At 47.2% G+C, this 17419-nt stretch overlaps 1 protein-coding gene across 1 annotated transcript in view; it reads right to left on the bottom strand.

Annotated features, from left to right (window-relative positions):
* LOC123765359 (uncharacterized) overlaps window positions 1-16660 on the bottom strand; it is a 68133-nt gene extending 51473 nt beyond the window's left edge. The window contains exon 1 of the mRNA XM_069335329.1: window positions 16333-16660. Coding sequence (XP_069191430.1) covers window positions 16333-16660 — 328 coding nt within the window. The remainder of the gene's footprint in view (window positions 1-16332) is intronic.
* Window positions 16661-17419: the final 759 nt, after the last annotated feature.

The raw sequence follows: 17419 nt of genomic DNA, 5'->3' as shown, positions 1-17419 counted from the left end.
CAGTGTTATCTCACAGGTCGTTGTCTACACATCGTGTAGCAGCTTGCTGTTGTTGTGATGACGTCACTCGCTCGCTTGCCCGCCATCTTGCTCCGGACATTTTCTTTGGTTACTGATCTTTGCCGAAATTGACTTTATTTTATATACACAGGAGTTTGTTTATTTATTTATATATATACAAGAAGGTACAATAGGTTTATGAGAGTACATAGCATTGATGTTTTTACATTCTTGTAAAGCCACTAACACGCATAGCGTTTCAGGCAGGTCCTTAATCTAACAGATAATTTTAAGTAGGTAAATTGTAGCTAAATTGAGAAAAGTTAATAGTTACATTGTAAGGAAATTTGAAGAAAATTAGTAGGTACATTTTAGTAAAATTTGAAGATTATTTCTAGGTACATTGTAGCATAATTTGAGGATTATTGTTAGGTACATTGTAGTAAAATTTGCGTTCAACACAACAACCATGATAAGATGATGGCAAGATACAACAGTGAAGTTATATGGCTTAGACACATATTTTGGGGCAGCACATGATACAACGGTGAAGTTATATGGCTTAGACACATATTTTGGGGCAGCACAAGATACAACGGTGAAGTTATATGGCTTAGACACATATTTTGGGGCAGCACAAGATACAACGGTGAAGTTATATGGCTTAGACACATATTTTGGGGCAGCACAAGATACAACGGTGAAGTTATATGGCTTAGACACATATTTTGGGGCAGCACAAGATACAACGGTGAAATTATGGCTTAGACACATATTTTGAGTCAGCACAAGATACAATGCGAGTGTGAAGCACTAGGTAGAAAACTATGAAGATGAAATTAGGTACTTTTTGGTGGTACTTTTGAATAAGCGGTAGGATGGACAGCTTTTTACTTCATTAGGGAGTGAGTTCATAGACTATGTCTCTTTATTTGCGTAGAGTGTTTATACAGAGTTAGTTTGACTCTGGAGATATCAAAGAGATATTTATTTCTGGTATGGTGATAGTGAGTTCTATAACATCTGTCAAAGAAAAGTTTCAGATCAGAGTCTCCGTGTGATGAATGGGGGGGGGGGGTGTATGGCATAGGATAGGGGGGAGCCTGTGTAGCATGTGTGAAGGTGTGTATATTGAGGTGCAAGTAAAGGTGTATGTTAAAGTGTATGTATTGGGAGCGTACAGTTGTACAGGTGCATCTACATCCGTCACTAAGATAACGTTAATAAAACGAGACTAAAACCAGTGCACTAAAACAGAAGTGATAAACAAACAGGGAAAAAGGAGGAATCCTCTCCTCCATTTTAAACCTAGACCCAAATGTCACAGAAACAAGGTTATCCCGAATAACCGAACTCAATTACGGGCTGACCATAGCCTGTGCTACATGGACACTTCGTTCTGAGTAGCTAAATCTGAAACAACAACAAATTTCCTTATTATTTACGGGTTATTCATGCCCGTGCCACCTCTTGGGTGGCTTAATCTTTATCAATCAATCCCTTATTATGGTCTCAGAACAATGCTGGGATCACCTATATGGACGCGTCGAGAGAACCTAAGAATGGAAACCAACTTACCAGCCTTAGAAAACAGGATCAAACAAAGGATAGCCACCATAACAGCAAAACTTGTTGGAACCACCGCCAGACTGTCAATCAAAGACAGCATACACAGATCGCTTCAGAGAAACCTTCAATATAGAACAAGTGCATGGATGGATAATCTGGTCAAGATTCTAGAGAAAGTAGACTTGAAATGGACCACAGAGTCTGGCCCTAGCTTCGGTGCGGGGCGGACGTGTTGAATCGGCGCTCCAGCAGTTTGGTGTTGTTTGCCCGTTTCGGCCGGTTGGGGGCGGGTGTGTGTCTGCTCGCCTGTGCTGACGTGGCGTTACGATGGGGGTCCCTCTACCCCCAGTCGTCCGGGCTCAGTCTGTGGGACTAGAGTTCTCTGTGCGGGCTGGTTACCCGGAGATTGCCCTGGCTTGTGAACTGCTCTCTGTCCCTGTGTTTGCGATTTATGGGGTAGAGTTGGTAACGGCCCGTAGGGCCATTGTGAAGTTTGCAGAGGAGGCGGCGTATCGCGATTTTCTCCGGCGATACGAGGGGCGGACACTGCCCCTGCCGGATGGTGCGGGCACTGTCACCCTCTCGGATAGAAGTGGTGCACTTACTTACATCAGTGTGCATGGGGCTCCCTTGGAGTTTCCAGAGGCTCTGCTACGGCGGTATTTCGGGCGGTTTGGCGCAGTTGTTAGTGTGAGAGTGAACGTGGTGTCTTCTAGTCCTCTTAAGGGTGTGAGGTCTAACATTCGCACCCTGGGCATGAGACTCCGGGCGGATATTCCGTCCTCTGTGCGCCTTATGGGGTTCAACGTTCGGGTGTTTTACGCCCGTCAGCCGCGGACGTGTTATCGTTGTGGTCTTTTGGGCCATCAGGCTGCTGACTGTTCTGCGCCTCCTGTTGCACCAGTGAACCTCTTCAGTGAGGAGGATTTCCCGCCCCTTCCTGTGGGGGATGATTCGGTGGGTATGGACGTCTCTTCGGCTGAGGAGGTGCCCTCTGTAGCAGCTGTTGCTCCGCCTGTTGCGCCCCCTGTTGTTGCCGCATCTCCTCCGGAGGTTGGGTCCTCGCCTAGTGCTCCAGCTGGTGTCCCTGAGCCTCTTCCGCCTGCCGTTTGCTCGGTCCCCTCGTCTTCCAGTTCTTCCTCTGCTGTGTCTGTCCCGGTCCCTGCACCCTCGCCGTCTGTTCCGGCTGTGCTGGGAGCTGAGGTGGATCCGGAATTCCCTCCTGTGCCTGGCCTGGTGCCCCGTGTGGTTGAGGAGGCTGCCGTGCTGCGGCGTGCGTCGGTTCGCTCGGTTGGTGCTGCGCGGGTCGCTGAGTCTGCCTCCGGGTCTGATGATGTGCGGCCCGAGCCTAAGCGTTCCCGGCGTTCTTCTGTGTGGGCTGATGTTGGCGACTTCGACGGGTGTCGTCCTTCCGTTGACGGTGGCGTGGCTCCGGATGTGGTGCACACTACGGTGGTGGCGGAGGTACACTTGCCTGAGGATGCCGGTGCCGGCGTTTCGGCCTCAACCTCTGGTCCGGTGTCCGAGGGTCCTGCGTCGGATGGCTCCGGTTCTTCGTGGGCGGTGGTTCCCCCTGCTGTAGTTGGTGGTGAGCGGGGTGGCCTGGTGGTGATGTTGAGAAAGGATGCTCGCTCTGGATGTTCTGTGGCCCCTTCCTCGTTACCCGTTTCCTCGGCAGCGGTCTTGCCGCCTCTTCCGTTTCCTGCAGTCCCTTCCGTGTCTCCTGCGGTATCCGTGGAAGTGCTGTCGTCTCAGCGTCCGACACCTGCTCCGATGGCGAAGGCGTGGCAGGCTCGGCGTCCCTCGTCCGCTTCTCCGGTGTCATCTGCTTCCTCGAAGGGCGTGGTTGGCGCTCCCCAGCCTCGTTATGCGACTTGCGTCAGTGACCTTAGGCTTTGGCCGATGCCGCCAGATATAGATGTTCCCGAGTTTATGATACCCGCTCGAGCGCGGGGGATCAAAAACCCTACCGACCTTGAAGATCTCGTCTGGGAAGCTTACAAGTCGAAATATCCTCGTGAGCAGTTCCCGGAGAAGTACATTTCTTACGAGGTTCCTCGCAAGTGATTTCTATGTATTTTGTGTTGCCTGGTTGTGGGGTGTGTATGTGGGTGGGTGGGGTGGGTATTGTTTCCCGGTTCCTGCGTGCTCCGGTTTGTTTTGGGTTTTTTTTTTGTATGGCTCGTGGGGGGGTGTGCGGATCATATGCGTTAGTGTGTTCGGTTATGGATGTCGTGTGCACTTGTTTTTCATATTGTGTGCCCTTCAGGCTGTTGGCGTGTGCTCTTTCTGTTTTGCCTTCCGTTTGTTATGGCGGATCTGTTTTCTTTATTGTTATTGTCCTTATTCTTGTATGTTTCTCGCCTCTCTGTATGTATTTGAGGTGTTAGCAGGCTTGTTTTGTGTGCATTTTGTCCTGGGGTTTTCCCCTATGTTTGTTTTACACTGTGTTACTAATTGTGTATTGTTTGTATATGCATTTTTTTGTGGTCAGCCCTTCTGGCTGGTCTTCTATTGATTTGTTCCTTTGTCCTTGTACATATGTGTGCTTTGTACTTTGTTCTATGTTATATTTGTTCAGTTTTTCTTGTACGTTCTACGCATGCTTGCATGTAAAAATAAAAAAAAAAAAAAAAAAAAAAAAAATGGACCATTAAATACAAAGGAGAAGAGAGACCATATCAACACTTTCGCCAGCTTCCTCCATGGGAATAATCGAGTCTAAATATTATCATTGAGGGACTACCAGTTACAAAATCAGCTGGGAGTCTGGCCCTAGCTTCGGTGCGGGGCGGACGTGTTGAATCGGCGCTCCAGCAGTTTGGTGTTGTTTGCCCGTTTCAGCCGGTTGGGGGCGGGTGTGTGTCTGCTCGCCTGTGCTGACGTGGCGTAACGATGGGGGTCCCTCTACCCCCAGTCGTCCGGGCTCAGTCTGTGGGACTAGAGTTCTCTGTGCGGGCTGGTTACCCGGAGATTGCCCTGGCTTGTGAAATGCTCTCTGTCCCTGTGTTTGCGATTTATGGGGTCGAGTTGGTAACGGCCCGTAGGGCCATTGTGAAGTTTGCAGAGGAGGCGGCGTATCGCGATTTTCTCCGGCGATACGAGGGGCGGACACTGCCCCTGCCGGATGGTGCGGGCACTGTCACCCTCTCAGATAGAAGTGGTGCACTTACTTACATCAGTGTGCATGGGGCTCCCTTGGAGTTTCCAGAGGCTCTGCTACGGCGGTATTTCGGGCGGTTTGGCACAGTTGTTAGTGTGAGAGTGAACGTGGTGTCTTCTAGTCCTCTTAAGGGTGTGAGGTCTAACATTCGCACCCTGGGCATGAGACTCCGGGCGGATATTCCGTCCTCTGTGCGCCTTATGGGGTACAACGTTCGGGTGTTTTACGCCCGTCAGCCGCGGACGTGTTATCGTTGTGGTCTTTTGGGCCATCAGGCTGCTGCCTGTTCTGCGCCTCCTGTTGCACCAGTGAACCTCTTCAGTGAGGAGGATTTTCCGCCCCTTCCTGTGGGGGATGATTCGGTGGGTATGGACGTCTCTTCGGCTGAGGAGGTGCCCTCTGTAGCAGCTGTTGCTCCGCCTGTTGCGCCCCCTGTTGTTGCCGTATCTCTTCCAGAGGTTGGGTCCTCGCCTAGTGCTCCGGCTGATGTCCCTGCGCCTCTTCCGCCTGCCGTTTGCTCAGACCCCTCGTCTTCCAGTTCTTCCTCTGCTGTGTCTGTCCCGGTCCCTGCACCCTCGCCGTCTGTTCCGGCTGCGCTGGGAGATGAGGTGGATCCGGAATTCCCTCCTGTGCCTGGCCTGGTGCCCCGTGTGGTTGAGGAGGCTGCCGTGCTGCGGCGTGCGTCGGTTCGCTCGGTTGGTGCTGCGCGGGTCGCTGAGTCTGCCTCCGGGTCTGATGATGTGCGGCCCGAGCCTAAGCGTTCCCGGCGTTCTTCTGTGTGGGCTGATGTTGGCGAATTCGACGAGTGTCGTCCTTCCGTTGACGGTGGCGTGGCTCCGGATGTGGTGCACACTACGGTGGTGGCAGAGGTACACTTGCCTGAGGATGCCGGTGCCGGCGTTTCGGCCTCCACTTCTGGTCCGGTGTCCGAGGGTCCTGCTTCAGGTGCGTTGCCTGCGTCGGATGGCTCCGGTTCTTCGTGGGCGGTGGTTCCCCCTGCTGTAGTTGGTGGTGAGCGGGGTGGCCTGGTGGTGATGTTGAGAAAGGATGCTCGCTCTGGATGTTCTGTGGCCCCTTCCTCGTTACCCGTTTCCTCGGCAGCGGTCTTGCCGCCTCTTCCGTTTCCTGCAGTCCCTTCCGTGTCTCCTGCGGTATCCGTGGAAGTGCTATCGTCTCAGCGTCCGACACCTGCTCCGATGGCGAAGGCGTGGCAGGCTCGGCGTCCCTCGTCCGCTTCTCCGGTGTCATCTGCTTCCTCGCAGGGCGTGGTTGGCGCTCCCCAGCCTCGTTATGCGACTTGCGTCAGTGACCTTAGGCATTGGCCGATGCCGCCAGATATAGATGTTCCTGAGTTTATGATACCCGCTCGAGCGCGGGGGATCAAAAACCCTACCGACCTTGAAGATCTCGTCTGGGAAGCTTACAAGTCGAAATATCCTTGTGAGCTGTTCCCGGAGAAGTACGTTTCTTCCGATGTTCCTCGCAAGTGATTTCTCTGTATTTTGTGTTGCCTGGTTGTGGGGTGTGTATGTGTGTGGGTGGGGTGGGTATTGTTTCCCGGTTCCTGCGTGCTCCGGTTTGTTTTGTGTTTTTTTTTTGTATGGCTCGTGGGGGGGTGTGCGGTTCCTATGCGTTTGTGTGTTCGGTTATGGATGTCGTGTGCACTTGTTTGTCATATTGTGTGCCCTTCAGGCTGTTGGCGTGTGCTCTTTGTTATGTTTTGCCTTCCGTTTGTTATGGCGGATCTGTTTTCTTTATTGTTATTGTCTTTATTCTTGTATGTTTCTCGCCTCTCTGTATGTATTTGAGGTGTTAGCAGGCTTGCTTTGTGTGCATTTTGTCCTGGGGTTTTCCCTTATGTTTGTATTACACTGTGTTACTAATTGTGTATTGTTTGTATATGCATTTTTTTGTGGTCAGCCCTTCTGGCTGGTCTTCTATTGATTTGTTCCTTTGTCCTTGTACATATGTGTGCTTTGTACTTTTGTTCTATGTTATATTTATGTTTTTCTTGTACATTATACGCATGCTTGCATGTAAAAATAAAAATAAAAAAAAATAAAAAGTTACAAAATCAGCATGTGACTCGCAGAGGCTCAAAGCAGCCATAGACCTCGGACCTCAAGACCTACAACGACTCACATCTTCACAGATGAATCAGTTGATCAAGAAAAAGGTTCTGCTGGGGCAGCAGTTTACACTACCAACCATGAAGCTTACTGGAGCATCAATAGTGGGTGCTCAGCATTGCAAACAGAATTATATGCCCTGAAGGAGGCAATAAACTATACAAGAATAATTTACATGATGTCACCATTCATATCGACTCTAAATCTTCGCTCCAGGCATTGTTATCCAGTCAGCACAGAGATAATATACAACTCCTCACAGAAATCCAACATATAGGAAAAGAAGTCCATAATATAGGGCTGTCAATCACCCTAAATTGGATACCAAATCACATTGGCATAGATGGTAATGGAAAGACAGACTCACTAGCAAAAACTGCCACTGCTCTACCTGTTGTACAGGTTCAAATACCTCCAAGTTTCTCACAGATTAAGGAGCAAATCAAGAAGAAAATACTCCCAACTATCAAAAGTCGCCACAGAGCCAAAGTAGCGGAAGGAAGATCCACTGCGATATGGTACGAACAAGCCACTGGCTCTTTCAAGCCTGGCAAAAAGGTATCCAGAGACATTGCAGTAGCCATACACAGACTCAGACTTGGTTACAAGTGCTGCTGGGAGGTAATAAACCCAATAGTTAAAGAGTGTCACATCTGTGGAACAGAAGCAGAGGCGCCACTATTGCACTACTTACTGGAATGTGAATCTACTGAAGACCTGAGCATCAAACTCAACATTAATCCAACGACAGCAGCTGCATTAGATGCACATTCCACCGCGACTACAATGATTAAAAAAGCCGTTGAGGAATGGGACTCACTAGTGAGCATTCTGCATCTACATCCGCCACCAAGATAATGTTATTAAAACAAGATTAAAACCAGTGCACTAAAAACAGAAGCGAAAAAAAACAGGGAAAATGAAGGAATTCCCACCTCCATTTAAAACTTTGACCCATATATCACAGTAACAAGGTCATCGCGAATAACCGAACTCAATTACGGGCTCACCATAGCCCGTGCTACATGGACATTTCGTTCTGCGTAGTTAAATCTAAAACAACAAACAAGAACAACAAGTGTCAACACAAGACAGACACGAAACAATGGGAATATATTGGATAAGGTTATATTTAGGAGAGACATGGGGTAAATACTGGTTCGGTAACACGGTTGTTATTTTGTGGAACCAATTACCGGATAACTTAGTGAAGGTTGGGTCCCTTAATTGTTTCAAATGTAGGTTCGACATGTATATGAGTGGGATTGGGTGGTTATAGATAGGAGCTGCCTCGTATGGGCAAATAAGCCTTCCGCAGTTATCTTTATTCTTATGTTCTTAAGTAACATGTGAGTCATAAACACTCACCCCCCACGTTACTGTAAGCAACATGTGAGTCATAAACAACTCACCCACCATGTTACTGTAAGCAACATGTGAGTCATAAACACTCATCCACCACGTTACTGTAAGCAACATGTGAGTCATAAACACTCATCCACCACGTTACTGTAAGCAACATGTGAGTCATAAACACTCACCCACCACGTTACTGTAAGCAACATGTGAGTCATAAACACTCACCCACCACGTTACTGTAAGCAACATGTGAGTCATAAACACTCACCCATCACGTTACTGTAAGCAACATGTGAGTCATAAACACTCACCCACCACGTTACTGTAAGCAACATGTGAGTCATAAACACTCACCCACCACGTTACTGTAAGCAACATGTGAGTCATAAACACTCACCCACCACGTTACTGTAAGCAACATGTGAGTCATAAACACTCACCCACCACGTTACTGTAAGCAACATGTGAGTCATAAACACTCACCCACCACGTTACTGTAAGCAACATGTGAGTCATAAACACTCACCCACCACGTTACTGTAAGCAACATGTGAGTCATTAACACTCACCCACCACGTTACTGTAAGCAACATGTGAGTCATAAACACTCACCCATCACGTTACTGTAAGCAACATGTGAGTCATAAACACTCACCCACCACGTTACTGTAAGCAACATGTGAGTCATAAACACTCACCCACCACGTTACTGTAAGCAACATGTGAGTCATAAACACTCACCCACCACGTTACTGTAAGCAACATGTGAGTCATAAACACTCACCCACCACGTTACTGTAAGCAACATGTGAGTCATAAACACTCACCCACCACGTTACTGTAAGCAACATGTGAGTCATAAACACTCACCCATCACGTTACTGTAAGCAACATGTGAGTCATAAACACTCACCCACCACGTTACTGTAAGCAACATGTGAGTCATAAACACTCACCCACCACGTTACTGTAAGCAACATGTGAGTCATAAACACTCACCCACCACGTTACTGTAAGCAACATGTGAGTCATAAACACTCACCCACCACGTTACTGTAAGCAACATGTGAGTCATAAACACTCACCCACCACGTTACTGTAAGCAACATGTGAGTCATTAACACTCACCCACCACGTTACTGTAAGCAACATGTGAGTCATAAACACTCACCCATCACGTTACTGTAAGCAACATGTGAGTCATAAACACTCACCCACCACGTTACTGTAAGCAACATGTGAGTCATAAACACTCACCCACCACGTTACTGTAAGCAACATGTGAGTCATAAACACTCACCCACCACGTTACTGTAAGCAACATGTGAGTCATAAACACTCACCCACCACGTTACTGTAAGCAACATGTGAGTCATAAACACTCACCCACCACGTTACTGTAAGCAACATGTGAGTCATAAACACTCACCCACCACGTTACTGTAAGCAACATGTTAGTCATTAACACTCACCCACCACGTTACTGTAAGCAACATGTTAGTCATAAACACTCACCCACCACGTTACTGTAAGCAACATGTGAGTCATAAACACTCACCCACCACGTTACTGTAAGCAACATGTGAGTCATAAACACTCACCCACCACGTTACTGTAAGCAACATGTGAGTCATAAACACTCACCCATCACGTTACTGTAAGCAACATGTGAGTCATAAACACTCACCCACCACGTTACTGTAAGCAACATGTTAGTCATAAACACTCACCCATCAATTACTGTAAGCAACATGTTAGTCATTAACACTCACCCACCACGTTACTGTAAGCAACATGTGAGTCATAAACACTCACCCACCACGTTACTGTAAGCAACATGTGAGTCATAAACACTCACCCACCACGTTACTGTAAGCAACATGTGAGTCATAAACACTCACCCATCACGTTACTGTAAGCAACATGTGAGTCATAAACACTCACCCACCACGTTACTGTAAGCAACATGTTAGTCATAAACTCTCACCCATCACGTTACTGTAAGCAACATGTTAGTCATTAACACTCACCCACCAACATACTGTAAACAACAAATTCCATTTGTTGAGATTGAAAGATGTAGCTGCGGACTTGATCCTCCCATTAACTCTTCGACTCAAAACTGAAAAAGTAGGAGTTGTCAAAGGAATGGAAGACAGTCAATGTACCAGAATGAAGGACACAGGAGCAAGTAGACTACACAGTAGCTTCATTATCGACCATTCTCAGTTAGGCGCTAGAGAAGCTTGCAAGGAAACGTCTCTTGGAACACTTAAAAAAATGAAGATTTCTCATAAAGCATCATCTTGGATTCAGTTAAGGCAGATAATGACTTACGAATTTAAAAGTGTCATGTTTAAATAAAAATTATAAAACTAAGGGAAGAAGGGGTTAGGTCTTTGCACTTTTGTTGATTATCAGTTGGGAGATTTTTCTTTATTTCCTTCCTTAGAAGGATTTGAACATTAATAGAAATGTCCTCAGTCAGTAAGGACTGTACAAGCCAGCATATTAAATGTAAGGGCAGCTCATACATTAACGCTGAAAATAGATAGGTGAGGACAAACGCCAGGGTTCTAACAATGGGAATCCTAATCCACTAGATCGTTGAGCTCCTCGACTGCCAGTGCAATAATAAGGGTAGCTCTCGAGTGCTCAATCCAAATTTGATTTGATGTGTGCGACTATGAATCAGCTTCGAATCCAAAAGGTCCAAATCCATTGAAGGTCTCAAGAACAGTTCAACATGTTACAGAATATGTGTGGCAGTAATATTGGAAGGTATTGACAGAAAGACAGATTCTTTGGCAACAATAACAAAATTGTTCATAAAGAACTAAATCTAATACAAAAACAATCTTGACATTACTTTAATGTCCTTAAGTGACACGTTAAAGTAAGCTAATCAACAGCCTAGTTTAGCACTCCTGTCTATGTCTTTCTCAAGTATAACAGCAGATTCCTCTCTGTTGTCACTTAGGCTGATAAATGAAGTAACTGAACAATGGATCCACTCAGTGGATCCCGCAGGTTACTTGGGAGTGACCAAGACCTTAAGCCGGATTTGGGAACATTTTTATTGGCCGGGTATGGACGCGGATGTAAGGAGAGTCTGCAAGACATGCTTACCGTGCCAAAGGGCGAAAAAGAACGTCCCTGCCATCCCGAAAGCACCTTTAGTTCCAGTAACTGCGTTTGGCCAGGTGCTCGAACGCCTAATAATCGACGTTGTGGGACCCTTACCTAGAACAAAAAGAGGAAATAGTTACTTGCTGACCATCATGTGTGCTTCGACGCGATTTCCGGAAGTGATCCCAGTGCCGAAGGTGACATCGAGATGCGATATGGGACACCTTCAGCGATTCTTCTCTTGGGTACGAGTACCCAAGGAAATTCAGTCTGATTGCTGAAACGTTTTCCAAACGAAGTGGTTTAGGCAGGCTATTGCATGCTGGGGAATAACACAATTACGTTCATCACCTTACAGACCTCAGTCGCAAGGAGCGATTGAGAGGTTCCTCTCCACCCTGAAAACCGTTTTGCGACTGTATTGTGCGGAACAGGTAGCAGAGTGGGATGAAACTATCTGTCTAGCCCTGTTTGCGCTGAGAGATGCTGTGGTAGAGTCTCTGGGATTCTCTCTGTTCCAACTAGTGTTTGGACACGAAGTAAGAAGTCCATTGTTGATATTAAAGGAGCAGTTGACGTCGAGGGAGACATTAATGACCGTGGAAGAGTATGTGCGGAAATTCCCGGAACGGTTGAAAACGGCGAAGAAGCTGGCTGCTGAGCACCTGAATACAGCTCAAGAGAAGATGTCGATTTGGTACGACAAGAATGCTGGCCCGAGGGAGGTAGAATGTCGGAATCACGCTTTGGTGGTCCATAATCGGTCGTCAGGCGAGTAGGTCCTATAAACTACGAAATCAGCAAGTTGAATCGCCCCCCACAAGACACAAGTATGTCACATCAACTGTTTGAAGCCATACTTCCAAGAACAGGGGAGCGCGAATTGGAAGAAAACGACACAGTCAGGAGAAGAGAAGATGGGTCTATGTATGGGAATGAACCAAGAGTTGCCGGCAGAGGAAGGAAAGTGGGCCCGTGTCGATGGTACGTGTCTTTCTAATACAGAGAGTTTGGTGCACCTGGAAGAGAAGCTACATCATCGGAACGATAGGCAGAGAGGAGACCTAGTGTCCCTAATAAGGAACAACGAGTCAATCTTCACAGCTGGTCCCCTGACGGCACAAGAGTTGTGGTGCACGATGTGGACGTGAAGCGTGGAGAGCCAATCAAGCAGAGCGCATATCGGGTCAGTCCTGAGAAGAGGAAGATCACGCAACAGGAGGTGGAATATTTACTAGCAATTGATCTTGCAGAGCCTAGCAACAGTGAGTGGAGCTCACCCTGTGTGTTAGTGAAGAAGAATGACGGCTCGTTTCGCTTTTGCACCGATGATCGCAAAGTGAATTCCATCCCTGTTTCAGATTCCCACCATATGCCTCGAATAAGTGACTGCATCGACCAAGTGGGAAAAGCCAGGTTTGTTTCCAAAGTCGACCTGCTGAAAGGCTACTTCCAAATTCCTTTGTCTCCTAGTGCAAGAAGGATCTGTGCATTCACTGCTCCGAACGGTTTGTACTAGTACAAAGTACTTCCGTTTGGCATGAAGAACAGCGGAAATTGTTTTCAAAGGATGATGAATGAAGTGCTACGAGGAATGACAGGTTGCACCATGTACATTGATGATGTAGTTCTCTATGCCGACAACTGGAAGGAACACATGAATCGACTGAGAGAATTATTCTGAAGGTTGGAAGAAGCAAGCCTGACGATTAATCTTGCCAAGAGCGAGTTCAGGAAGGCCCGATTAGAGTATTTAGGGTTTTGTCGTGGGCCAATGAGAAGTAGCTCCCGTGGAACAGAAGGTGGTGGCTATCAAGGAATATCCGATTCCCAGGACGAGGAAAGAGCTGTTACGATACCTTGGGATGATAGGGTACTATCGCGGATTTTGTAAGAACTTCTCGACAGTGGCACACACTCTGACAAAATTGTTATCTAAGAAGGTTAGATGGAAGTGGTGTGAAGCATGTCAAGAGTCATTCGAGAAGATGAACAAATTGTTAACAGAAGCACCAGTGTTGATCTCACCTGACTTCGAGTCAGTATATTTTGTATGTCGACGTAGGGATAGGAGTCATGTGAGCTCAGAAGAACGGAGTTCACCGTCCAGTGACATTGCACTCGAAAAAGTTCGAGAAATACCAGCGAGCTTATAGTACAGTGGAGAAGGAAGCCTTTGCCCTGATCATGGCACTGAAACATTTCAATGTCTATGTGGGTAGAGGTACGAGACCGGTGCGAGTGTTCACTGATCATAACCCCTTGACGTTCGGGCACAAAATGAAGAACTCGAACCAAAGGCTGCCAAGATAATCCCTACTGTTGCAAGAGTATTGGTTGGAAATCAGATACATTAAAGGAAGGGAGAATGTGATAGCGGATGCCCTTTCACGGATTTACTAACCAATATGACTTATCTTAAAGGGAGGGGTATGTTACGGTGCCCTCTCCTATTTCTTCCGGCAGAGCCAGCGTTAAGAGTCATATCCACTTACCTTGCATTTTCCCTGAGATGCAGGGAGTCATTTCATATGAGAGGCTATTGGATAGATTACATATTTATGGAGAAATTATCATTTATAAGATTTGCAGGCAAAGTGGGGGGGGGGGGTTATGCCCCTTGTACATACAAAATGGCGACATTTATATGATTTTGGCTCCTAGACGTGCGGACGCCAGCAGACTGGCAATTGGCTAGCTGAGGTCACGTGACGTGACTGACCAATCAGAGCCTGCTATGACATCACCAGAAGGCCTGGCAGGAGCTGCAGGTCACTGCGCCAAGCAGAGTTTAACAGATTTTTGACGCGAGCAGAAGTGCGTCAGTGAGCTCCCGAGATTGGAGGTTCTGGGAGCCTTGCTCATTGGATTTGAGCAGCCGTAGGCAGTCTACCATTGTCGCAGAAGATACTGTACTTCTGCAGAATACGAAGAAGCCGAGTTTAGTGGGCAAAGAAGTGTCAAATACTCGTGGCTGTTAGTCGGCGTCGGAAGGTGAGCAGGGACTCTGGGAGGGCAAGTCTGGTGCCCTGCGAGTCCGCTCTGGTACGATGCAGTGACCAGGTCACATCTACTAAGTTCCTGAAGGAAAGGCACCGCATCCAGATCCAGGAGAAAATGTCTCGTTGAAGGAGCGAGTGTGGACAGTGACATGCTCAGTGACCACTGGTTGGACCAGTTTGGAAGACCTGAATCCAGGGATTAGGTACTACGAAAACGTGATTTCTCCACGATCCTCGAGGACCTGTGACACGCAACCGGAACACCGTGGAACGACCAGAGAACCGTGTAACTTCTACCATCGGAGGACAGGCGTCGATGGACAGGAGTGATAAAGGTAGATCATTATTTCCCCTCCCATTGTCCCTTGATGATTAGGCTAGGTAGGCCCAGTACACATATATATATCTCGTTAGTGTATTTCTTATTATGTTAGTATTAGAGTAGGCAGTAGGTCAGCCAGTATTACTACTACTTGGAGAAGACAGCGTGGGAACGAGTGTGGCAGTTGGTAGACGAGAGGACGACGTTGACGGAGCTGCCCCCCCCCCCCTCGAGAGGATTGATGATTGATGAAGATTAAGCCACCCAAAAGATGGCACGGGCGACATGAATAGCCCGTAAGTGGTGGCCCTTTGGAGCCATTACCAGTATCATTAGCTGATGCTGGAGATCTGTGGAGGTGCGACTGCACCCTACGAGCAGGTCTATATGCACCCTGAGGTCGTGACCTCTGCCTCGAGAGGGTGATTGATGATTGATGAAGATTAAATCACCCAAAAGGTGGCACGGGCATGAATAGCCCGTATCGAGAGGATTGATTGATGAAGATTAAGCCACCCAAGAGGTGGCACGCGCATGAATAGCCCGTAAGTGGTGGCCCTTTCGAGCCATTACCAGTATCAAAAGATGATACTGGAGATCTGTGGAGGCGCAACTGCACCCTGCGTGACGGGAGATGTCTCCCGGACCAAGTGGTGACCAAATGGTGGTATCGAGAGGGTCTGAGTCCCTCATTTAAATTTGCCCAGCTGTCCAAGTTGCCAGAGGCGGCGAGAGGAGAGCTGCCAGCATTCTCCAGATCATCCATTTCATATATTTACCCCATGTGTTATTTCTTTATATGCTTAATGTTGTTTTCGTATAGTAAACTTCATATCATTTTGCTGATGTGTTTATGTGCGCCCTTCATCTCTCTTTGAACATTATATAAGTGATACTATTGCACCACACCATTATTAGCATTATTTATAATACAGTACTAATAATGGAAAATATCCTAGTGACTGGCAGTATTTGAGTAACACTGATATTTATGGAAATGTGCCCTAGGCTGGTAATACTGAATCATCAGTGTAATCGTGGCAACATATCATTGTCTGGAGACACAGAATTTAACCACTGAACTGCATTGCTGGGATGTAATGTTCGTCTTGGACTACCTGGACTAGGTCGTCTTGGACTACCTGGACTAGGTCGTCTTGGACTACCTGGACTAGGTCGTCTTGGACTACCTGGACTAGGTCGTCTTGGACTACCTGGACTAGGTCGTCTTGGACTACCTGGACTAGGTCGTCTTGGACTACCTGGACTAGTTCGTCTTGGACTACCTGGACCAGTCCGTCTTGGACTACCTGGACTAGTCCGTCTTGGTCTACCTGGACTAGTCCGTCTTGGTCTACCTGGACTAGTTCGTCTTGGACTACCTGGACTAGTTCGTCTTGGACTACCTGGGGGCGTCTTCTCGGCACCACGTCGGACGGTCGTCTCTTCCGGCTAATACTTCAACAATGGTGTTGAGTAGATCTTCGGAACATACCTGGTAGAGGGCCTATGGGTTGAAATATATTCTTCAGCCATGGTGGCTGCAGCACCCAAGGCCTCTACTTGCTGCTCCTCCAAGTATGTCTTCAGATCACCAGATAAACATTCTTTGAAATCTTCTAATAAGACGAGTTGTTCCAGTTGTTCTTTGGTCTCCACCTTCCGTGACGCACCATTCGTAACACAGCAGCTCCTTAATACACGCGAACTCCGTAAAGGTGTGCTCTGATGTCTTCTTAAGGTGGCGAAACTTCTGCCTATATGCCTCAGGCACCAACTGGTAGGCCATCAGCACCACCTTCTTGACAGCGTCGTAATTACTAGAGTCACCTACCGACAGTGTGCAGTACGTTGTTTGGCCCTTCCCAGTCACCACGGATTGGATCATAATTGGCCAATTGTCTCTTAGCCAGTCTAATGATGCAGCGACCTTCTCGAAAGCAGCGAAGAACTTGGACACTTCCTTCTCATTGAATGTAGGCACCATTTTAATGTTTCGCACTGGGTTGAAACCACTGGTTTCCTTTCTACCACTTAATCTTAGCACTCCCAATTCGTGTTGTCTTTTTCTCTATCTTTCTCTCTCTTTCTTCTCTCCTTTCTTCCATTTCCAAACGTTGCAATTCGCTTTCACGTTCATTCTCTTCTCTTTTTCGTCTTGCTTCTCTTTTTTTCTTCGCTCTCTCTCTTCGTTCTTCTCTTTCTAACTCTAGCTTTTTCTCTTCTCTCTCTCATTCTGGCTTTTCTTTTTTCTCTCTCTCTCTAGTTCTAGCTTTTTCCATTCTATTTCACGATGGATTTCTACCTCTCGCATTTTCACAATTAATAGGCTCACATTATGTTCACCTGGGTCACTCTCGCCATCACTTCCTTGGTTTTCCTTTTCAATGGAAGCCATTACACTTTCTCCTTTACTATGGATTTCACTTCACCTTCCTGCTTGCCGTTAGGTTTAGGTGAAAAAGGTGTAAATGTCTTTACATCTTTGAGAGGATCTCAACACGCGAATCTCTATCATTCACCTTAATCTCATGGTAGGCACTTATTAACACAAGCTCACGCTTACCAAGATATTTCAACTTGGGAAGGCAGTTCTCCTGGTTTAGGAATTCCTGATCATCGTCTAGAGTATCAATGGTCATTTTCTCGGCCATTGTTAACTTTCGAAACGCTGCGCACAATCACGTACCACTGCACTGTTTCCCAACATTGAAAACTACACTTAACACTTACACAAAATGGGAAA

The sequence above is a fragment of the Procambarus clarkii genome, chromosome 33, assembly GCF_040958095.1.
Source record: "Procambarus clarkii isolate CNS0578487 chromosome 33, FALCON_Pclarkii_2.0, whole genome shotgun sequence".
NCBI classification, from domain to species: domain Eukaryota; kingdom Metazoa; phylum Arthropoda; class Malacostraca; order Decapoda; family Cambaridae; genus Procambarus; species Procambarus clarkii.
The sequence above is the reverse complement of the archived record's forward strand: the minus strand, read 5'-3'. Positions and strand labels throughout refer to the sequence as shown.